This window comes from Tupaia chinensis, unplaced genomic scaffold (assembly GCF_000334495.1).
Source record: "Tupaia chinensis unplaced genomic scaffold, TupChi_1.0 Scaffold145367_1, whole genome shotgun sequence".
In the NCBI taxonomy this organism is placed as follows: domain Eukaryota; kingdom Metazoa; phylum Chordata; class Mammalia; order Scandentia; family Tupaiidae; genus Tupaia; species Tupaia belangeri.
In genome coordinates, this window is record NW_006205228.1 from 1,130,642 (window position 1) to 1,155,760 (window position 25,119).

The window sequence follows — 25,119 nt, forward strand, 5'->3', positions numbered from 1 at the left end:
ATGTTGTTTTAGCTCTCCTCATACTATACTCGGATATACCAGAAGTCAGATTTAGTTTTTACCACTTAACTTTACCACTGAACTGGACAAATAACTTAAACCTTCTCTGCCTTAATTTTGTCATTTATAAATTGGGAAGTAATAGTACATACTTCCAAAGATTATTGTAAAAATTATTTAGGTAATGGGACCAGTAGGTGGTGTAGTGGACTGGACTCCCACATAGTCAACTGCGGTTCAAGTCTTGGACTCAGTGACTTGAAATTCACATTGGTCTCATACGCATGCCCAAAATTCCAAGAGGAGAGTGGAGGAAAAGGGATTGCAGTGTGGCCATCCCCCTGGGGATGTGCTTTCTCATTTTCTGTCTCTCTCTCTCTCTCCTTCTCTCCCCCTCCCTCCCTCCCTCCCTCCAGTGAGTACACATGCCCTATAGCAAAAAATCTCTCAAAAAAAATTATTTAGGTAATAGAAAGATCTAAGAATAGAGCTCTACACATAGTGTTTAATATGATGATAATGAGGTTTTGATTTAGGCATTAAAAAATACATCTATGTTGTGATTTGGAACAATTACCAATGCTATTTTTACGTGGGAGGAAAAAGACAAGTTGCCTTAAAAACTACATTTGGCTCCCCACTCCTACCATTTTCCCTTCATAGATTCCCAAAGAAAGAAGAAGGATTAGTATGGTGTCTCTCACAGAACTGTTAACTGTTTTGTTAACAGTATTACCCATTCTGTGCCAGATACCACGCTCATTAACTGCAGAGATACTACAGTGAGCAGGGCCAACATGGCACACCCATGTGTTTGGCTGTTTTGTTGGTCTTGGAAGCTAGTCTTTGTACCTTTGTGTTATTTTTATTTGGGAATATGCAGTTCATTCATTCAGAAACAAATATAACGATATATTACATGAACAAAGACATCAAGAAAGTAGCATATAAACGTAAAAAAATATTTTTGCTCTAATGTGTTGTATCATGTGTTGCTTTTTCCTATTCAGTTATTATATATAATAAAAATTATCCTATACCAAGTTATTTCATTATTCAAAAAAACATGTAGTTTACTGTAAACTTAGTATCTCTTAAATGCTTAAAAATTTGATAGCATCATACATCAGAAGCAGATTATTTCTGGAGTATGAATGGAGTTTTAAAGAAAACTTTCTTTACCAAAAGAAGTCTAGCAACTCATCAGAAAGTAATAAATCTACATTTTTTGTTGAATTTAAGTTCATTGTCTTTCTCCAAAATACTGATATAAAATAACTCTATGAGGGCCAGCAGGTGGCATGGTGGTTAAGGCATTGTACTCCCACATGGCCAACCGTGGTTCAAGTCCCAGACCTGGTGGCTTGCTTTCTCACTTTCCATCTCTCTTTCTTACTCTCCCACTCTCACTCTGGTGAGTACATGTGTTCTGTAGCAACTTTTCAAATAATAGTAATGATAAATAAAATTAAATAATTATTTGAAAAAATAAAGAATTACAGGATGGTTTATAAATTAGAAGCATATTGTGCCATTAATTTTTTTTTTTTTTGGTCAACAGGATTCTTGGGATGGCCAACATATTCCAGTGCTTTTCTCCATTTTTTGTGGTTTGTTAGTGGCAATGTCCTATCATCTCAGCCGACAAAGCAGTGATCCATCTGTACTTTTGTAAGTGTAATCAATTGTTATTGAATTAAAGACATTTAAGTAAGTTGCTGTTTCTTTCATAGATTGTCCAAGATCTCATTTCTCAGCACCTTTTTAAAGTGCTATCAGCCTAATTTCTAATAGCTTTTAAAATATTATTAACTTTGGGTCATTTTAACCATGTCAGTTTAAAGTGTGTGTTATTTTTTTCTCTCCCAAGTATTAAAACTATCTTATAATAAAAATATTCTTATTGTATGCTATTTATGTTATCTTAAACTTTTTAGAATTTATCATTTGCTAGTGATTAAGTGTACTTGGATCATTTGGCTTTCTGGCATAAACTTTATTTTCCATTTAAATGAATGTTTTTCAGGTTATATATTATTTTCTATTAATTACTTTCTTTTAATTTTTTAAACTGTAAAGCTCTTTGGTGCAATCCAAGATATTTCCAAAAACAGAAGAGAAAAATCCAGAAGACCCTCTATCTGAAGTCAAAGACCCACTGCCAGAAAAACTTAGAAATTCTGTCGTAAGTTTTTAACTTTTAAAATCACCCAAAAGACTTAAATTTTTTAAAAAAAGGATTAGTCATACAAAGTTGACTGTCTTTATTCCAAATTTTAACATAAAAATTGCTCATTCCATGTGAAATAATGTTAAACATTCATATTTAAGGCAGGTGAAATTAAGTAATCTCATTGGTCATAGACTTTTTTATTTTAGAGAGATTTTTGCTATTGAGTGTGTGCACTTACCCAAAAGACAGAAGGTGAGAAGTCACCCCCCAGGGGAACGATCACATTGCAATCCTTTCTCCATTCTCCTCTTGGGATTTTGGGCACATGTGCACATGCGCCTGGAGTGAGTTTTAAGCAGTCAGGTCCAGGACTCAAACCATAGTCAACTATATGGGAGTCTAGTGACATAAGCACTATAACATCTACTTTTCCTGGTCATAACTATTTTTTTAATTGCAAAAGGGATTGGGAATTAAAGCACTTCCTTAAGTGCTTGCAAGAGAGGAAAAGAAGAGGGAGAAAGTATCTTCTAGTAGGGCATGCTTTTGAGTGCTTGCAAGAGAGGAAAAGAAGAAAAGAGGGAGAAAGTATCTTCTAGTAGGGCATGGCCATGCCACAGTCTTTTTTCTCCATTTCTCCTCCTCATCAGAATTTTTGGTATACATGTAACGCATATGCCAGACCTGATATTTATTTTTTACTTTTCTTTTTAAAGGTTTTTGCCATAGGGCACATGTAGTCAGTGGAAAGAGACAGAGACAGTGAGAGCAAAAGTGAGAAATCATCTCCTGGCGGGATGGTCACACTGCTGTCTCTTCTGCTTTCCTCTTGGGATTTGGGGCGCACATGCAAAATGCCCTGAGTGATCCTCAAGCCACCAGGTCTGGGATTCTAACCGCTGTTGGCCATGTGAGAGTCCAATACCTTAACCAGCATGGCACCTGCTTGCCCCTACGTTTTCCAAGCTGCTATTGCTGAGATTTGAATTGCAGTCAGCCATGTGGGACCTAGCTCCTAATGCACAGCACTTAACTAATACGTAGTTTAGACTAGGTTCTACAAAATTAATACTACTCTAAATTCATTTTGTTGTTATTGTTCTTGTTGATAAAAACTATGTCCTTTCTAGTCATTTACTAGTCTCTTAGGATGTTTTACCAAGGGTGGTCCAAATAGTGTGTATTTTCCAGGTTGAAGTAAATGCAGTAAGTTTTAAAAGTGTCTAATTTACTGAATCATATTTTGCCTGTATCGTTTTAATAATTATTTGAAAAAATTGAGTTACATAGATTCATAGCTGTTTCACTGAGCAAAACATAAATGTTCCTTTTTCAGTTTTATTTTACATTACATCCATTTGTGAAAGGCTAAATTTATATAGGTGTTGAATTAGGTATTTATTTTCAGGGACTTTAATTGTTCATGTAATTCTTTAGAACACTTTGAAGTACAAAACTGCCTCCAAGATATAATTCAGGTATTTTTTTCTTTAATTTCTGTATAACAAAGAAAATTTACCTTAAGTATAATAGGATACTCAGATTTTAGTTTATAAGCACAAATCTACTCAACCAAAGATACCAAGACATTTTTGCTTTTTACTATAACCACTGAAAGAACCAAAATCTATTAAGAAAATGGGACATGTGCATGCAGTTTTATGTTTCAAAAGATCAATAAAAAGATTTATCCAAGGAGTGGGGTACACTCTATTTCCACAGGAATGTATTTCTATAAATTATATGGTAACATAAGAACCTTATTTTCTTTTCCCCTGTGTAAAAAGATCAATAGAGTGAGTGGAGAATCTTTATTTTAAAAGTCTTAATACAGCATGTAGAACTAGATAACCTGTTAAAATTCCTTGGTCTTGCAGTGTTAAGCCAAAATATGAGGAAATTGAGGAAGAAAATAGGATTTATTATAACTAATTACTAGGTGTCAGAAATAGCTAGACTTACTAAATCATATCAAAATTATTTTTAAAACTTTGCCGGTTATAAATATTTTTTAAGAAATTGTATGTATTTGTTCAGTAGTTCTTTTTTTGTTTCACAGAGTGAGCGTTTACAGTCTGACCTAGTGGTGTGCATTGTGATTGGTGTGCTGTACTTTGCTATTCATGTAAGCACAGTGTTCACAGTATTACAGGTAAGGAATCATTTATTTTGTTCTTTCAGTTGGGGGGGAAATAACTTCTGGCTTCTGGTTTATTGTAATGTTTGTCGATAGTGCGAAAATGAGTGACTGTGTTTGGTTTTAACAACAAATACTTATTTTCTCATGGTTTTCTCCAGCTCATGAATGGCTGGCTTAGTTGGATGATTCTAGCTTAGGATTTTTCATAATGCTGCAGTCATCAGGGGTTTAATTTACAGCCTCAGTGCCTTGCTGAGTGCTGGCCAGAGCTTCAGTTTCTCACCAGAGGCAGCTGAGTATCCTCAGGAACTGGCAGCTGGTTTCCCCCATAGCAGGTGATCCTTGGGAGAGAAAGCCCACGATGGAAGCAGTACTCTTTTGTAACCTGGAACCAGACACGATGTTCCGCCACTTCTTTATTCACTTGGTCACCCAGACCAAGCTTGGTATGGCACAGACAGGAATGCACACAGGTGTGAAGACCAGGAGGCAGCAATCATGGCGACCATTTTAGAGGCTGCCTGCCACATGATTCACATCCCTCCTCTATGCAAAATCCCCTGTTCTCTGTCAGACACCCCCAGATCTCATTACAGCACAGCTGGAAATCTGGAGCCTTATTGTATACGTCAGGTGTAGGTAAGGGCGAGGCTCCTCAAGCATTATTCCTCAAGGGACGGTTCTTCTCATCTGTAGGCCATGTAATCAGTATGTTTAGAGTTCTTTGCTCTTTCATGTATGTCTGTATTTCCACATTTCGTTGTTTGCCTTCTGCCTAAGATTTCTTAGAACATTTCTCGTAATATAAATCTGCAAGTTCTCTCAGCTTTTGTATTTCTAAAAAGTCCTTATTTCGTCATTGGTTTTGAAAGATACTTCACTGGGTCTAAAATTCTAGGATGACAATTTTTTTAAAGAGGTTTTTGCTATAGGGCTCACATGCTCGCCAGAAAGACAGAGAAAGACAGAGAGACAGAAAGCGAGAAATCACTCCTTGGGGATGGCCACACTGCAATCCCTTCTCCTCCATTCTCCTCCTGGGATCTTGGGCATGCACGCACATGCATCCAGCTTGAGTTAAAACTACTGATCCAGGACTTGAACCACGGTCAACTACATGGGAATCCAGCGACATAGACATTATGCCAACTGCTGGTCCCGACAATTTTTTTTTTTTAAGATACTGTGCCACTGTCTTCTCCCTTACATTGTTTCTGACATGAAATTTGCCACCGTCCATATCTCTTTTGCTTTACAAATAACTTGTATTTTTCTCTGCCTTTGTCTCCCCCCTACTCCCCCAGGGTACATGTACTTGACAGAGAAGGAGGGGAATGGAAGGGAGAAAGTATCCCCCCAATGGGGCATGGTCAGGCCACAATCCCTTCTCCTCCATTTCTCCACCCTGTCGGGATTTGGGGCATACATGCATATCTTCTGATGTGTTTTTCAAGCTACCAGTGCAGGGACTCGAGCCATGTGGTCAGCAGTGTGAGATCTGGCTCCCTTAACCACCAGGCCACAGGAATGGTCCTCTCTGCTGCTTTTCAGATTTTCTTTTTACCACTAGTGTTGAGTAATTTGATACGATGTACCTTCATGTTTTCCTTTTTTTTTTTTTTTTTTTGCAATTGGAGTTCATTGAATATGTGCTTTATAACTTTTATTAAATTTGGAAAATTTTGGCCATCATTATTTGAGAAGTTTTTGTCTTCCCCTTCCTGTCCTCTGTACTTTGTTGCTTCTTGCATCCCCGACCTCCACCGTCTCTTAGACCGCATTGACGTATGTCTTAGACCTGAAGTTGTCTCATAGTTCACTGAGGTTTCGTTCCTCTGTTTAAATTCTTTTTTTCCTATGTTTAACTTTGAGTATGTTTTATTGATACTTTCTAAAATTTTTTGTGTAATATGTAATCTGCCCTTTATCCCATCCAGTGTATTTTTCATCTTGGAAGTTACCATTTTTATCTTTAGAAGTTACTTTAGGGGGGACCAGCAGTTAGCGCAATGGCTATGTCGCTGGACTCCCACGTAGTCGACTACGGTTCACGTCCCAGACCCAGTGGCTTAAAATTCACGCCGGGTGCGTGTACGTGCGTGCCCAAGATCCCGAGAGGAGAATGGAGGAGAAGGGATTGTTGCGTGGCCATCCCCCCTGGGGGGTGATTTCTCGCTTTCTGTCTCTCTGTCTGTCTTTCTGGTGAGCGCACGTGCCCTATGGCAAAAACCTCTCCAAAATAAGAAGAAAAAAGAAAAAACTTCTAATTTTTTTTCAACTTTATTTTTCTTTTAGCCTGCTCTCAAGTATGTGTTGTATGCATTGGTTGGTTTCGTGGGTTTTGTAACCCATTATGTGCTGCCTCAAGTTAGAAAACAGCTGCCATGGCACTGTTTCTCTCATCCTCTGCTGAAGACAGTGGAGTATAATCAGTATGAAGTTCGAAGTAAGTATTGCATTAACACTCTTCTTTCTAACAGTAAAGAGCAGTTAACTTTTTTAGACAACTCTGAAGCTGTTGTAAACTTTCCTGGTCCTTTTAGCAAACTGATTGAAGCATCATGTTAGTATTACCTTGATCCTGGAGAGATAATTAAATAAACTCTACTAAAGGAGCCAGCAGGTTATGTAATGGTTATAGCGCTAAACTCCTACATGGCCACCTGTGGTTCAAGTCCAAGACCTGGCCACTTGAAAATCATACTGGGTGCATGTGCATGCCCAAAATCCCGAGAAGAAGATGGAGAAGAAGGGATTGCAGTGTGCCCATCCCCCTGGGGGGGTGATTTCTCACTTTTCCTCTCACTGTCCCTCTCTGGTAAGCACATAAACCCTATGGCAAAAACCTTAAAGAAAAATAAACAAACACTACTGTGGAAGTTATAGTAGTAGACTTCACAGACCTTTTACAAAATACGTGTGAATAGCGTATAGCAAGAGAAAATGACAAAAACTACGTAATAAGAATTTATACTGGCCTATCCTACCATCAGAAAAGTAACTCAGATTAAGATATTTATTGATGGTGAACTGTTAGTATTGGTTTCATATTTACATGATAGCAAGTATGTTAGTTTTTGTTTTTGTTTTTTGGTTTGTGTGTGTGTGTGTAAATGAGAGTTTATTGACAAAGACACAAGATCAAGGTTCCCCCAATTCTCACCCTCCCTAAGAACAGATCCCCAAAAGAACAAAAGAAAAAAGGAAAGATAAACATCCTTAGGGCAAAATATCCTTCTCTCCCCTCCCCATTTCTCTCCAGAGTCCCACATTTCAAAACATAGACACACGGAACAGACTTGGGTGAGGACAGACACTCAAGCAATCTCTGACAAGCAAGAGTGTTAGGTGTGTGTTTGATTTTTGCTGTAGGGTGCATGCACTCGCCAATGACACAGGGACAGAAAGCAAGAAGTCATCCCCCAGGGGAGATAGTCATGCCATAATCCCTTCTCCTCCATTGTCCTCTTGGGATTTGAAGCACACAGGTATACGGCATCTGGCGTGAGTTTCAGATTCAAACCATGGTTGACTTTGTGAGAGTCCATTGACATAACCATTACTGCATCTGCTAGTCCCTATTAGTTGTTTTTTTTATTGACTTTATTTATTTGTTTTTTAAGGTTTTTGCCATGGGGCATGCATGCTCACTGGAGAGAGACAGAGGGAAGTGAGATATTACTCCCTTGGGGGGATGGCCGCGCTGCAATCCCTTCTCCATTCTCCTCCTGGGATTCTGGGTATGTACACACCAGTACCTGGTGTGATTTTCAAGCCGCTGGGTCCAAGGCTTGAATTGCAGTCAGCCATGTGGGAGTCTAGTACCTTAACCATGATGTCACCTACTGGCCCCCTACCTATTTTGTTTTAAAGATTAGCAGTTTCATTAAAATAAATCATTGAGCAGATTGCTTATCTTTGGTCTTAACAAAACATTTTATCTAAATTTTTACAAGTTTCAAATCAGCATAACATTTTTTACTTTGACAGTACTAGGTAGTAGCAAACTTAATTTTTTCTCTCCTATTGATTTTAGCAACTTTACAAAAAAATATTTATAGGGACCAGCAGTTAGCCTAATGGCTATGGTGCTGGACTCCCATGTAGTCGACCGCGGTTCGCGTCCTGCCCCCGGTGGCTTAAAACTCACGCCGGGCGCATGTGCATGCGTGCCCAAGCTCCCAAGAGGAGAATGGAGAAGAAGGGATTGTGGGGTGGCCATCTCCCCTGGGGGGTGATTTTTCGCTTTCTGTCTCTCTGTCTCTCTCTGTCTGGCGAGCACACGCGCCCTATAGCAAAAACCTCTCCCCCCCCAAAAAAAAAAGTTAAAAAAAAAATTTATAGAGAATTTCCTAAAGCCAAGTGATTCTATTTTGTTTTTGTTCATAGTTTTTGCTATAGGGCATGTACACTCTTCAGAGAGAGAGAGACAAAAAGAGAGAAAGTGAGAAAGCACCCTTTGGGAGTTGGCCACACTGCAGTCCCTTCTCCATTCTCCTCTGAGGATTTTGAGCACACATGTGCGCGTGCCCGATGTGATTTTTCAAGGTTTCAATCACAGGTCTAGGACTCAAATCAGAGTTGGCCATGTAGGATCAGGCACCTGAACTACCATGCCACCTATAGGCCCATGATTCTGTTTTTTAGATAGCAGAAGAACTGTGCTTTAAATCTTTTAGTTTATCCTAAATACTTCCTCTAATGAAGTAATATTGAAGTCTTGGGAAAAGTTTTGTCAGTGCAGATGATTCTTACGAGGTTTGTGAATTAAAATCATATTATATCTCCATGTTTCTTATGGGATAGTATATATGAATGTGTGTATATGTATATTTTAGCATTTTAAAACAAATAGTTGAATAAGTTATTATATTTTGGGGGGTTCAGGGGCAGCCTAATAAACTTCAGTAAGCTTTTCTTCATAAATTATAGATGTAAGCAAGAAAAAGTTATGGTTAAAAACTAGAGTTTCAGGTCAGCAGGTGGTGTGGTGCTTAAGGCACTAGACTCCCACGTGATTGACCATGGTTCAAGTCCCAGATCCAGTGGCTTGCTCTCTCACTTTCACTCTCTCTGTTTGTCTCACTCTGGTGAGCATACACGCCCTATGGTAAATTAAAGATAATAATAGTAAATTCTTTTTTAAAACTGTATTTTTAAGTATTAAGGTTTAAAATAAAATACATCTAATGTAAGTCATCTTTAAGTTGTAAATTTGTAAGTTAACAATTAACTAAAGTTCTTGATTTCTTTTTTTATAGTGTAACGTTGAATTTGAGTTGCAAGATTTTTGCATTCTCATTACATTGACAAACTGCTTACTTAATACATTAGATAACACTTGATCTTCTTGACTTACATTGCCTTGGTAGATGCAGCCACTATGATGTGGTTTGAGAAACTTCACGTGTGGCTTCTTTTTGCGGAGAAGAATATCATCTATCCATTAATTGTTCTCAATGAACTTAGTAGCAGTGCCGAGACGATTGCTAGTCCCAAAAAACTGGATACAGAGTGAGTAAAGCAGTCCTCTAATCTGCCTCCTGGGGCTGCTACATGCAGTATCCTGAATTATTGATCAAATATCAAAAATGCAGCAAGCATCTATCTCTTCAGTGCAAGGGACTGTGAGATAAAACATTCAGGTGAAATTTTCTTTGACTTTTCTGTTTTAAACATCTGTTTGTGATTTTGGCACATTTAGATTCCAGACACCACATTGTCAACTGATATTTTGTGAGAGAACATTTATGAAATAAGGTTCCTATTTAGTGTTAGATGGCAATTTTCTAGATGGCTGCTTTTGTGTACTGTGTAAATCATATCCCAAAAGTGATTAGTTGCCCACAGTGGCCTTTCCCACTAGACTAGGTGTATGTTGTCGAGTAAACGTTAATAAATGATTTTCGTGTGCTAAATGTAATTAATGTTAAAGAAATCAAAATATTGAGAAACTAGAGAAGCAGATGTCAGAATTATAGGCGGTTTATGTTTAAAACATCCTTATTTTTATATATACACATTATTAAAAGGACATATTATACCAGTCAGATTCTTTCAGTATATAAGTTATTTAGCTACGTAAATCATTTTTAGAAGCTAAATTTTTTCTATGCGCTGTAAGCTTGGTAAGTGAGACAGTGGTTTTCCTGAAGTTAGTAGACTTTCTGATGTTTTCAGTGACGGGGTGCTTTCTTGCCATTGTAGATTGGGGGCTTTGCTGATCACCGTCGCTGGTCTGAAGTTGCTGCGATCCTCTTTCAGCAGCCCTACCTACCAGTACGTCACAGTGATCTTCACTGTGCTCTTTTTCAAATTCGACTACGAAGCTTTTTCAGAAACCATGCTGTTGGATCTCTTCTTCATGTCCATTCTCTTCAACAAGGTAATTTATCTCTGAGAGGGGTATCCTATAAAATTGTCTCCCTAAGTAATGCTGCTTAGTGAGGATTCTGCTTATGTGTCATTTGATTTATTACCTTCTAAGTGAGTTATAGCTCTCTTCAGTCAACCAGTAATTTACTAGCCTATTAGAATCTAAACAATACTAGTCACTGAGAGTCACAAAAGATGTGTTTCTTAGTATAGCTAGGAAAATAAGATTAAAATATGTAGAACAATTAGAGAAACACTAATAAGTAGATATTTTTAAATACATAGCCTCTTCCCAAAGGGGGTGGGGCTTTGAATAATCTTAGAGACAGAAGTGGTAATAATTGAATTGGGCTCCGGGCTGCTGGATACAGGGCGCAAATTCTAGCTGAAGGTGATGACCCGACAGCTGAGTGAAGATGGTTGATGCTGAGGACAGTGAGGCCAAGTGGGAACATTAGAAATTCGCTTGCTGTGACATTTGCAGAATACTCTGAATTTGACAGAATGCTTCTAACATTCACTATCCACCCATAACGTGGGTGATCTTAGACCTTTTACAGACGCTATGGTAAAGCCGGGATCTCCTGCCTCCCAGTCCAAGAATCTTTGTGCTGAACCACATTGCCTTTCTAAATGAAATAGGTTGTACAGATTATTTGTAAATTAAATAGTGATTAGATTTCATGTTAACACTGACCACATACAAAGGACTTTGACATATATTATCCCATTTGATAGGTAACAGAGCTGAAGCAAATGAACAGCTACAAAACACACTGAAAGTCCAATTTTAGGAAAGTTAGCCTGGTCAGCCACATTTGGGATGAATTGGGGAAGAGAGAACCTAAAGGTATGGAGAACAGTTTAAGAGATTATGACAATAATTCAGATGCAATAGAGGTCTGACTTAGGGTGGGGACAGTAAAAATGGAAATCATTCATCTGAATAAGGTTTTAGAAGCAGTCAATTTTAATATTGTGATAAATAGCTTCTAAAATACTTCAGTATTATATTTGCTCAGCCACTAATCCATATGCATTTTTATCATTTATTTCCTCTTTTAGTGAGCATGATTATTAACCAAAGGAAGAAGCCAAAAAGTTAGTCAAAGAATTGTATTGTTTGTATAAAGAAGCATGTGGTTTCTTACAAATTTAAATATTTAGTTGGAGAATTGTGTATTACATTTTATCATACTTGTTAGAAAAAAGCAAAAGTTGCAGTAAAATATAAACAGCCTTTGAGATGTAATTGATACTTTTACTTCTATACTAGTTGGGATTTTTAAAATCCTTTAATTTGTTAAATATTTTTGAGAGAGTACCATTTTCCAGAATTGTTCTAGATGCTTAGGCTTCATCAGTGAACAAAACAGAGGAAGTTCTGCCCTTCAGGAGGCTACATTTCATATGATCAGAGGTAGAACTTAACAGTGATAATAACCAAATAACATTTAAGGTATCTCTTTATATATTTTTAAAGAATTATTTATTTAACTTTATTATTATTATTTTATTTGCTACAGACACATGTGCTTATGAGAGAGGGGGTGAGGGGAGTAAGAAAGCAAGCCTCCAGGTCCAGGACTCAAACTGTGGCTGGCTGTGTAGGAGTCCACCACTTCAACTACATGCCACCTGTGGGCCCCTAGAATACTTTTTATTTGAATATGTCCTTGTAAGGTGACCATGGATTTAATAACGTTTCAAGAAAAAAACGGCATATACAAATATTTTTACCCACCAACTCCTTATTTATGTAATTATCTATCATTGTTTCTTCACTATTGAAGTCAAAATTTGAGTAGTCTGTTTGATATTTAAAATCTGAAGTTTTCTAGTCACTGTTTTCAATACCTCTAATGAAATCATGATGCTGTACAGTCTGTGTTTACTTACTGTGATCCTGTTCACGTTAAGTACCAAGCATTGCTTTCATACTTTTGAGACCTGATGAAGAATAGTGGTTCGTCTGTCAGTTTTCTAATTGGTTGAAGTTGTGATTTCTTTCTTAAATTGGAAGTTAAATAAGTTCATTTATAAATTGGCTGAAGTATCTTAATAGCCGAAGTGTGAGGGGCCAGCAGGTGACATAGAAGTTAAGGTACTGGACTCCCACATGGCCAACTGGAGTTGGAGTCCTGGAGCTGGGACTTGAAAATCATGCTGGGCCTGTGTGCACGTGTGCTCAGAATCCCGAGAAGAGAATGAAGGAAGAGGGATTATGGCATGGGAGGATGGGAGGGGTTCTCACTTTCCCTCTCTTTGTCTCTCTCTGGCAAGAGCACACACTCTGTGGCAAAAATCTAAAAAAAATAAAAATAAAAAGAAAGAAAGAAAGAAAAGAAAAGAAAAGAAAAAGGAAGAAAGAAATACAACAAACAAAGAAAAGAAAGCGATGACATGTTTGTTGCCTAATCACAGAAATGAATTAGTCAGAACCTCTTGTATTTAATATTCTCTGGTCAGTTTTGAGAGTTGAGCTTTGCATTGTCTAGCAGGCAGAGGCACCTTAGACAAACACAGCAGTGTTGAAAGTGTGTTCAGCGATAGCAGATCCAAGTTTCAGTAAGATTCAAATGTATATTGTGTTTCTGTTGACAACAGTTTACACACAAATTCCTGTGCAAACAGGCAGTGACAACTGTATCACAAGTGCTGCTTTCACATCCCTTTTGAAGGAATGAAAACATACTCAGTTTCCAAAAATACCGTTGAGGGAAATGTGCCTTAGAATAAAATAAGTATGTGTATTACTTAAGCTTTGCATACGTCTAGAATGTTTTTCAGAAACAATTGCTTTGCTACTTCCTACCTTTGTTTTACTTGTAGTTGTAATATGGCCAATAGGGGGCTTATTTATTTATTTGTTTGTTTTTAAACAAATCCATGAGCCAGCTAGCTATCTTTACTTTAAAAAAGTGTCTTTGCTGGAAGTAAGTACAGTATTTTGGCAGTTAGTATGTCTTTTCCTGTTATGTGAGTGGCAGTTAATTTCAGTGCCATTTTTCTATGAGGAAGAAAGTACAGTTTATAGGTTTTTGATTTTCTAATTCAAATATCTGATGATAAATTTTTTACTGACAGTGTTTCTTTTCCTCCTACAGCTTTGGGAACTCCTTTATAAATTGCAGTTCGTGTACACCTACATCGCCCCATGGCAGATTACTTGGGGCTCTGCCTTCCACGCTTTCGCTCAGCCCTTTGCTGTGCCCCGTATCCTTTCGATTAAAGTTGTATGAAAATGAACATTCAGGCCCATGATGAGACTATAAGTTTATAGACCTAACCTCTCACCACCATAGGATATAGGTTACTACATGATAAGTTATCAAAAATATACAATCTTTTGAATCTACACCTATACCAAATTTGATTAACTTCCGTTGACATCTGTAGATTGTACATTATTTGACTATGTCAAAAGTATTGAAGTTGTGTACTTAAATAATGCAGATTTAAAATTTTGTGTTTGCATATACAAATATCAGAGCCCAAGAATTGTTAATATATACAAAATGTGTTTGGAAATATTTTTAAATAAACAAAGGGAAGTATAAAACCCTTTCCATAATCACGATTTAAAAGACTTGTCTGAAATTTTTAATTTGCATAATTTTTTCCAAATACTTTCTAAATAACAGTAAAGGTTAGTGACCACACTGATGTTGAATTGCAAACTCGGTATTTGCAAATTTTACTTTTAACCTTGTGGAAAATTAAACCCAGGCATCTTTTCCCAGGATTGATACATGGACTTTTATCAGCTAATTAGCTAATATTTATTGGTTCCCTTCAAAGCACCACAGCAGGTTGTACTTTCTTGGCCTTTCTCTTGGTCCCCCTTATGCCATTTTAGGACACCTTTAGGACACCTTCACTAAAAGTGGGCCTCAAGTCCTTAATTGTATAATTTAAGTATGTTCGTGAGATTTTTTTCTTTTCCTTTTTTGGCATGTGTGCTCAGGTGAATGTTGTTTCTTAACTAGTTTTCTTCTAGATTCAGCCATGTTGTTTATTCAAGCTGCTGTATCGGCCTTCTTCTCTACACCACTAAACCCCTTTCTGGGAAGTGCAATATTCATCACTTCATATGTTCGACCCGTGAAATTCTGGGAGAGAGACTATAAGTGAGTGAAATTAAACTCTTGAAAGACAGTTTTTATCTTTCTTACTAGAAAATCCATTGATACCATTATTACTAGACGCAATTTATGGTTCTTAATCTGTTGTTTCAAAATAATTATGTTTGCCAAAAATTTTTGAATACTCTTGAACATACTTATCTCTTTCTTCTTTTTTTTTTTGAGAGTTTTTTTTTTTTTGCCATAGGATGTGTGTGCTCCCCAGATAGAGACAGAAAGCAAGAAATGACCACCCCGGGGGGATGGCCACACCGCAATTCCTTCTCCTCCGTTCTCCTCTCGGGATCTTGGGCATGCACACTTGCCCTACATGAGTTTTAAGCCACCGGGTCCAGGACATGAACCGTGGTCGACTACACAGGAGTCCAGCGACATAGCCATTATGCTAACTGCTGGTCCCAACATACTTATCTCTCTCTTTCGTTGGTATTTCCTAGAATCATTCCACCTTAATAATGCTTTGACACTTCATCTTGTACCATTTTTGAAGAGTCACAGTGAGTTTCCTCATAGTTTGTTTTTTATTTTTTAAGAAACAACTGGCATTTTAAATTAAAAAAAAAAAGGAAGAAAGCAATAACTGGCATTTTTAGAGCTAGATTTTTTTTAAAAGCCTTGATTTCTTGAGGTGGAACATGCACAACGGTGTCCCCGTGCCACAGGCCAGCCCTAGCCCCTGGCCAGCCAGGACCATTGGCATCATTGGCAGGGCACAGGCACCCAGTGTGCACAGTAATCCTAGGACTCCCAGTTCCATATGGCTTCAGCATCATGGAGCACAACACTACTGTGCTGGCCTAGAGCTAAACGCATAGTTCATTTCTGCTTTTTGTGGAGCTAAGTCTTTATTGACCATCTGTGTACACAAAATATTTTTTCCATTTAGGCTTAGTTTCTTAGATAGTCTGTTAAATCTAATGCTTAGTGACTATCCTTATATGTATTTTTTGTTTGTTTGTTTCATTTAGTTTTTGCTGTAGAGTACATGACCTTGCCAAAGGGAGAGATAAGAGAGGAAAAGTGAGAAATCACCTCTTGGGGATTTGGCCGTGCCATAATCCCTTCTCCTCCATTCTCCTTTTGGAATTTCGGGCACACACGCACATGTACCCAGCATATTTTTCAAGTCGTTGGGCTGTGACTCATACCACTCAGTCAGCCATTAAGATCCAGGTGTTTTAACCTCCATCCCACCTGCTGGCCCTCCTCGGATACCATTTTTACAGATTTAATTTTATTTAAGAAAGAGTTTCTAAAATGGGAATTACTGAGTTGTGGAGCATAAACATTATTAAGAGCTTTAAATATAACTGAACAGGGACCAGCAGATGGTGTAATGGTTATGTTGCAGGATTTCCACATAGACGACCACGGTTTGAGTCCTGGACCCAGTGACTTGAAACTCATACTGGGAGCATGTATGTGTATGCCCACAATCCCAAGAGGAGAATGGAGAAAAAGGGATTGCAGCTTGGCCATTCCCCTTCAGGGTGATTTATCACTTTCTGTCTCTCTGTCTCTCTGGCAAGCACACATGTCCTATAGCAAAAATCTCTCTACTGGCCTTTTCCATGATTGCCTCTTTTTGTATACTTTTGAACACTGTCATATTTAATAGGTAACAATTATAATCTCTTGGGGCCGGCAAGTGGTGTGGTGGTTAAAGGCGCTGGACTCCCACATGGGCAACCACAGTTCAAGTCTCGGACCTGGTGGCTTGCTTTCTCACTTCCTCTCTCTCTCTCTCTCTGTCTCTCTCTGATCAAACTGAAAAATAATAATGATAATAATAATAAAGTTAAAATAAAATAATTCTTTAAAAAGAACAATTATAATCTCTCTTTAAAACAGTTAACAAGCTTATGGGTTTAATACTTTCAGTCTGATCCTGTATCTAAACTATACATGGTGTTTCCCATTTTTGTGAATTTCAGTGTCATTTGTGTCCAGTAGTTTCCTTTGGGGCCAACTTTTAACACAAAATAATGTTTTATGATAGAAACTTTTAAACTTTTTGGTCTCAGAACCCCTTTACATGCATAAAAATGTATGAAAATGCAGTAGTGGAAAGGAATACTAAAACTATTTTGAAGTTTCATGTATTAATTAATAGTATATTCAGTGTACATTAACATAAATAATATTTTCAGATTAAGATTCACAGTTTCCCAGACTTTATTAAAGAGATAATATTTATTCCCATCTAAAATGTTAATGAAAATAATGGCATTGTTTCACAGTTTTGCACCTATCTTAATGTCTAGTTTATTAAAAAGACTGTAGATTCTTATATCTGCTTCTGCATTTAGGTGTTATGGTTTAAGTATAGGGAGAAAATCCAACCTTTCACAAATATGGAGTTAGAAAATGGAGGAAGTATTTTAATAATTTTTAAAGACAGTTGTGGTTTTTTCTTTCTTTTGTTTTTTGATCCTTAACCAAAACTAAGCAAATTAGCAAAGATAGTTTCCTTTTTTTAATTAATTTTATGCATTTATTTATTTATCAAGGAGACAGAGCAAGAGAGAGAGGGAAAGTGAGAAAGCAAGCCTCCAGGTCTTGAACCATAGTCAGCCATGTTGGAGTTTAGTGCCCTTAACCACCGTGCCATCTGCAGGCCCCAGCAAATGATAGTTTCTTTTTTTTTTTTTTTGAGAGATTTTCACTGTAGGGCACGTGCGCTCGCCAGACAGACAGAGAGAGACATAGAGACAGAAAGCGAGAAATCACCCCCCAGGGGGGATGGGCACGCAGCAGTCCCTTCTCCTCCATTCTCCTCTCGGGATCTTGGGCACGCACGCACACGCGCCCGGCGTGAGTTTTAAGCCACCGGGTCCGGGACACGACCCGCGGTCGACTACGTGGGAGTCCAGCGACATAGCCATTACGCTAACTGCTGGTTCCCAGCAAATGATAGTTTCTTAAAAGCTAGTTGCAGCGTGGACTCTAAAGTGAACTTTGGAAATTATATTACACATCAAATTCACTCATTTGTCTTGTACTTTAAATGTATCTTTTACCCATTTATAAACTTGTAGCAGCATATAATATCGGTTATTTGTAAAATATTGGTTTGCTGACTATTGTAGATCTCCCAAATGGTGATACATTTTATTATGGAATGCTTTCAAAAATGTATTCATAGATATCACCAATCTCAAAAGAAAAGTCTTAAAGGAAAAGGAATCTATCAGGCTCATGATGATGGATCTAAGATTTTCAAAATTTGGATTTTTGCTTGGAAACTTGAATTTCATTATTATCTAGAGATAGTAACAATTGTTTTCCATGAAATGACAGACCTTATTTTTGAGAAACATCTGTTAAATATGCACATCTGAAAAATCTGTTTCTCATACTTCAAGTAAAAATGGTGCGCCAAGAAAACTGGTTCAGCTTTCAGTTCAAGTAGTTGCACAGATGCTCTCGTCAAGGAAAACGGTGGGGCGTCTGAAGGCGGCAGAGGCACTCTGTGCATTTTCTCATTCTACCATAAAGGATATTAAAAATGCCTGTGTGGAGGGCGAAACTGCAGTGAAATCAGTCGTCTTTACTGCTTCATTAGGGGCGTCGTAGAGTAAAGCTTGCGTTTGTGTTTCTGTGCAAGCCTGGCAGTGAAGAACAGCACAGCTTGCTGCCTCTGCCTGCCTTGATTCCCGCTCAGGCACCTACAGCCTTGCTGCCCTTGCTTTGTACTATCAGTGCAGTTGCAAACAGCGAATAAAAGGCAAACAGCAGCTCAGCGTGTCTTTTTTTTTTTTTTTTTAATTTGCCAGATGGTGTGTCCACTCTTTGGGGGAGAGAGGAGAAATACCAGAACACAGCCTTCAGAGGGATGGTCACTCTGCAGTCCTTTCTCTGTTTATCTCTCCTTTCAGGATTTTGGGCACGCACACATGCACACCACGTAGTTGCCTGTGTGGAATCCAGCCACCTTAACCACCAGGCCACTGGTTAGCCTAATAGCTCAATATTTTTATGAAAATAGTTTTGATCTGAAACGCTCCCTAAAAGAATCTGGGGTTCTGTGGACCACATTTTGGGAGCTACTGTTCTAAAGAACACTGTACTGGGCCAGGTGGTGACACAGCAGGACCCACATGGTAATGGTCATGGGTCTGTGTCCTGGGACCCCCCTGAGCATTGCCAGGTACATGCATTCCTGTGCTCCCAGCCAGCCAGGAGTGAATCACGGCATAGAGATTCTGTTTGGGATGCCTACCTCTCTCTGACATCTCTGTCTCATGGAAAAGATAAATGAATTAAAAAAATTTAAAGAGCACTGTGCCACAAAGCATTAATTGATGTGCTTTGTTCTTGCAAATAATGTTTTATGTACTGTGAAATTTTTTTTTGAGAGGTTTTTTCTTCTTTTTTTGCTATAGGGTGCGTGCACTCACCAGAAAGATAGAGAGAGACAGAGAGACAGAAAGCGAGAAATCACCCCCGAGGGGGGATGGCCATGCCGCAATCCCTTCTCCTCCATTCTCCTCTCGGGATCTTGGGCACGCGTGCACATACGCCCGACGTGAGTTTAAGCTGCCAGGTCCAGGAACTCAAGCTGTGATCAACCACATGGGAGTCCAGCGGCACAGCCATTATGCTAACTGCTGGTCCCTGGATGGTGAATTTTTTTTTTTTCTGGAGAGGTTTTTTTTTGCTATAGGGCGCATGCACTCACCAGACAGACAGAGAGAGACAGAGAGACAGACAGAAAGCAAGCAATCACCCCCCAGAGGGGATGGCCACACCACGATCCCTTCTCCGTTCTCCTCTCGGGATCTTGGGCATGCATGCACATGCACCTGGCGTGTGTTTTAAGCCACTGGGTCCGGGACGCGAACCGCGGTCGACTACGTGAGAGTCCAGTGACATAGCCATTACGCCAACTGCTGGTCCCCTGTGAATTTTTAAAAGCCATATACAGTATGCATTTTTTCATCCTGGTCAGTTTTTTTTTCCTCTAGGGCATTCATAGATATCTTTCCACATACTGTGCAATGAAACACCAGTTAGGAAAAGAAACTATTGTGTGTGATGAAGGTGAGTGAGTGAAAAACAAAAACTCTTACCCCTAAAGTGTGCCGATTAAAGAGTTTTATCATTGTACTAGTTACAGATTTTTTTCCTAGAGACTTGATTAAAGAGATAATATTTATTTCATCTATATTCTCTAGTTTCTCCCTTACTCTTAGTTACTAAGCATTTTAAAGTATAAAGAAAGTTACTAAAAATGTCTTATTCTCTTCAGCACGAAACGAGTGGATCATTCAAATACCAGATTGGCTTCCCAGCTTGATAGAAATCCAGGTAATAGTTCTGTCTGCAGGTATGGAGGAAAGTTTAAAGATTTGTTTTACATATGTATTTATATTTACTTCCAACTTGTTGAGAATCCTTTATGAATTGCAAATAGTCATTTTTCAAACAGTAAATCTCCTTTGCTTTATTTTTTTATGTTAAAAAGTATATGTAATTAGAGTATCTACAACTTATATGCCCATGTGTTTTATAGTATGTATTTCAAAAATACTGATAGGAATTTTAAAATGCTATTCAAAAATTATTCTTACGTAGGTTAAAAAGTAATAAACAGTTAAAGTAAAACTGGTTTGGTGTGTTGAAGAGTGTGCGGTTAGACCAATACATGTTTTATTAATGTATTCTACTAAAGGTAGAAGATTTGTTTCTACCTTTCCCTGAACACTTAGGTAAATGTTAACTTCATCTGTGGGGCCAAATAGCCATTCAATGTAAGGCTTCACTGAGTGGCACTTTGGTGATGTTACTATTACCTAAAATCTGGTTCTTAGTTTTATTATATGAAAAACATCATTATATCAGTGCACCCTATAGTAATCTGACCCAGAGAAAGTGAGTCTTTAAATCCTTAAATATATATATGTGTATGTATGTATTTATATATTATATATATATATAATATAAAATATAGAATTAATTTTATTTATTGTTATTCTTTTTAATTTGCTATAGGGCATGCACACTCACCAGAGAGAGAAAGAGAGAGAGAAAAAGAGAGAATGAGAAAGCAAGCCTTCACATCCTGGACTCAAACCAAGATCAGTCATGTGGGAGTCCATCACCTTAACCATCATTCCACCTGCTGGCCCCAAAAGTGAATCTTAATACCTCAGCCATAGAGGTTAATGTATCAACCAAAACTCTAATATGGTAGTTTGCTAAGAGATACTACTCCCAAATAGACTGGAGTATTTGTGTTTGTTTAATTTATAGATTCCCTCAAATGCTTTGCTCTTCTGAGAAACCAAACTATAAGAGTATGATTGATTTTTCACTATAAAATCAGATTAGGCAGAATTCATTATTTAATATTAAAGGCTATCATCACATTCTGGTAGAAAAAAGCATCTCAGTTCTGGCATGTGCTTGTGGGTGACTGGAATTCCCGTGATGCTGATTACACCGTCCTGTGCAGCAAGGCCGTGCCTGAATCAGCAGACACACTTGGGTGACGGGCAGATGTAGAATCAGATACGATCATTTTATTGACATTAGAATCTCAGATGCAATTGGACTGACATGTTTCATTTATACATTTTATTATTTAACTAGACCGGGTTTAAAATAATGACAAAGCTTTGCAGTCTGCCAGTCTCCATTGCTCTACTTGGGCCGCCTGTTTACAGGCTATTGCTTTGGATGGGTTACTTCTAGAGATGGTCAGCCCGCTTACTGTTGTAATGATGTTTTATCCTAATGTTTTATAAACGATAACCCTAACATCCAGTTTTGTAGGTTCTTTGCTCCTCTATCAGCTCTTTTTTTTTTTTGCTGGCTTTTTTCTTCAAAACTTGTTTTATTTTACCCACTTTCTTTATCAGATAATTTTTTGTTCTCCTTGTGAATTTTCCAGTATTTTTCATTTCCACTCATGGTTTCAGTACATTACAGCATGTTTCACTGGATAACAACAGTACTCCATAAACTGAGGACTAGATTCAGAGAGGTTATATGACTTCTAACTCTAATTTCTAACACCTTTCCCATTATCCTATTTTATTTTTATATAGACATTATAAAGGTATAAATATTATTTTCCTTGTCATATGAATATAACTCTAACTGGAAGTTAGTTTAAATTTTTTTAAAAAAAAGATGTTTTTACAGTAGGGCACATGTGCTCACTGGAGAGAGACAGAAAGAGACAGTGAGAGGGAAAGTGAGGAACCACCCTCCAGAAGGATGGCCACACCCAGTCCCTTCTCCTCCATTCTCCTCCTGGGATTTTGGACATGCAAGGATATGTGCCCAGCATGATCTCAAGCTGTCAGGACCAGGACTCAAACTGTGGTCCACCTTGTGGAAGTCCAGCACCTTAACCACCACACCACCTGCTGGCTCAGTTTTAATGCTTTTTTTTTTTTTCTTGAGAAATTTTTTGCTATGGGGTACGTGCGCTCTCCGGAGAGGCAGAGTGAAACAGAGAAATAGAAAGCAAAGCACCCTACCAGGAGGATAGCCACATCACTATCCCTTTTCCTCCATTCTCCTCTTGAGATTTTGGGCACACATGCACATGCACCCTGAGTGTTTTAAGCTGCTGGGTCCAGGACTCATACCACAGTCAACTATGTGGAAGTCCAGTAATAGAACCATTATACTATCTGCTGGTCCCCAGGTTTAGTATTTTTAACAGTCTTGTTTGTTGATATAAAGGGGACTGAAGTAAAATTACTGTTTCTTTTTATTTAATTTTTTTTTTCATTTCTTCTTACAGGATCAGATGACAATAACCTGAATTCCATCTTTTATGAACATTTAACCAGATCCCTACAACACAGTCTCTGTGGTGATTTGCTACTAGGACGGTGGGGAAACTACAGTACAGGGGACTGTTTCATCCTTGCCTCTGACTATCTTAATGCATTAGTACACCTGATAGAGATTGGCAACGGTCTGGTCACCTTCCAGCTGCGAGGGCTCGAGTTCAGAGGTAAGACCTTCACTCACCTGCTATTTCTATTTCCTGTAACATTTAAATTTTATATGTTTATATCTCACATCAAAAGTTGTCATCAAATTAGGTCTCTGGGGTTGTAGAGTAAGAAAAGTTGTTAAAGAATAATTATTATATTCTATCACCCCCACCTTCTCAAATTCCTTATTCAGAGACAAATCCTTTTTGCATTATGGTATACTAGATATGAAGGCAGTGGAATTAGGATATAATGGCTTGTTTTTCTAGAGATGTTAAATTTCTGTTGTTCTGTGCTTGGCCTCTTGCTCATTCCTTTTGTTATTTGTTGCATTTATTTGTTAGATGACTAGCAGCACAGAAAATAAGTGTTTGTGTGCAGAGTGTAGTTAACCCACTTACATTCATATAGATAGCAAGGTGAAATTCACTTGATATGAAATTACCGTTTAATATCATCAGTGGCATTTAGTACATTCACAGCATTGTGCAACCATCACCTCTGTCTTGTTCCAGGGCATTTTCATTACACCAAAGTAAAACGCTATCCATTACACAATTACACAATCTCATCCTCCTCCCTTTCTTCAATTTGTGAGGTCCTTATATTATGTAAAGACTATAAAGTGATTATGCTTCATTTTACATACTGATAGCAGAAACAGAAATGCATGCATTTACAAATGTGTCACCTTGTTTTCAACTCCTGTAAGCTGAGTTAACTTCTGAGCAGATGAGTCTGAATAAATTGTTGGTTTATTTCTTTTTATCAGTAATATTCACTACAAGGTGCTGAAATAGCAAGGTGATCCAAGGAACAATAGGTAGTAATTCCTCATAAATCATCTAGAATCTCTTTCTAAGTTTGAACTTCTTTTATTCAATTATCAGTGTTAATTCCTGTGCTTACTATTAACTTTATTTTCTTTTTTTAAAAAATAATTTTAAATTTTATACATTAAATATTTTTCTTCAGTTTGAGCAGAGAAAGACAGAGAGACTGAGAAAGCAAGCCACCAGGTCCAGGACTTGAACTGTGGTTAAGTCATGTGGGAGTTCAGCACCTTAACCACCATGCCACTTGCCAGCTCCATTAACTTTATTTTCCAAGTAAAGTGTATTACTAGGGTATGTTGTGATTGAAAATAGTTTGGGGATTAGTATGGCGAAGGATAAACAACCTGCTTTAATTCAGTTACCCAATTGCCCTTTTTCTGCTACTATGAATAAAGATCTCATGAGGAAATGCTGACATTTCCAAATTCTCTCTTGCCATATCTGTTCTTTATACACAGCTAACAAAGTGATCTGCACAAAATATTGCTCTTGTTATGTTATTTCCACATGTGAAAACCTTTGACCAACTTTCCAGAAAGATGGCAAAATGAATAAAATAAAGTAATAAAACCTAAAGAATAGTCCCAACTTTATGGCAACAATAACAAAGAAAAAAAATCCAGGCTCAGGAAATTTCTTCTAGAAATTGGGTAATTCTGCCCTTTAACCTGTCCCAGCCTATGAATAAAAAGGGTGAATTTCTCAAGGCTTTTTGCAAAACCAGCATACTACTGATGTGACTAAGCTGGCACTAGTAAACCCTACTGTGGTTTAATTTCATTGTGACTATAGATAGAAAAACATGCCAGTTCAAGAATAAGCAGAAACCAGCAGTACATTATTTTTTTAAGTATGCCTCACAAATTCAGCCATGTTTCAATTTTGAAATTAAATATTAGAAAGCAAATTACTAAAATTCATCCTGTTTTAGGTCACAGGAGAAAATGCAATACAATATGATCTTCTCAAAATTGCCAAAAAACATTTGATTAAATTTCATTCTAATAATTGGTTTAAAAGACACGTTATAATATTGCACATATTCTTTAAAGTTGTATCTGTGTGTATATATATTTGTAGTGTGTATAATGGTCAACCATAGCATGTATTCCTTCTAATATCAGGTTTAAGATGGGTTTTTCTTTCTTTTTCAATTTTTATTATTTTGAGGGATATTTTTGCAATAGGGCATGTGCACTCACTGGAGAGACAGAGAGAGAGAAAGCAAGAAATCACCCCCAGGGGGAATGGCCATACCACAAACCCTTTTCCTCCATTGTCCTTCCGGGGTCTTGGGTATGTATGCACACACACTCACACACGCATGTCTGCACACACACACACACACGCATGTCTGACATGATTTTCAAGCTACCAGGTCCAGGACTCAACCCACGGTTGTCGATGTGGGAGTCCAGCAATATAACTGCTGTACTATCTGCTGGCCCCATTGTTTTTCTTAAGACAAGGATTTTGTGCTTGCCAGGGAAAG

The 25,119-nt window shown here is 37.8% G+C and overlaps 1 protein-coding gene across 3 annotated transcripts in view; it reads left to right on the forward strand.

Annotated features, from left to right (window-relative positions):
* Positions 1 to 25,119, forward strand: part of PCNX1 (pecanex 1) — a gene marked incomplete at its 5' end in the record, with an annotated part of 166,814 nt that overhangs the window by 104,159 nt on the left and 37,536 nt on the right. For all 3 annotated transcript variants that reach the window (XM_014583989.2, XM_006167960.3, XM_014583990.2), the window contains 10 exon segments: positions 1,562 to 1,671; positions 2,080 to 2,185; positions 4,233 to 4,325; positions 6,609 to 6,759; positions 9,686 to 9,827; positions 10,521 to 10,698; positions 13,796 to 13,904; positions 14,689 to 14,818; positions 20,085 to 20,143; positions 22,593 to 22,808. In XM_014583989.2, the coding sequence (XP_014439475.1) occupies positions 1,562 to 1,671; positions 2,080 to 2,185; positions 4,233 to 4,325; positions 6,609 to 6,759; positions 9,686 to 9,827; positions 10,521 to 10,698; positions 13,796 to 13,904; positions 14,689 to 14,818; positions 20,085 to 20,143; positions 22,593 to 22,808 (1,294 nt within the window).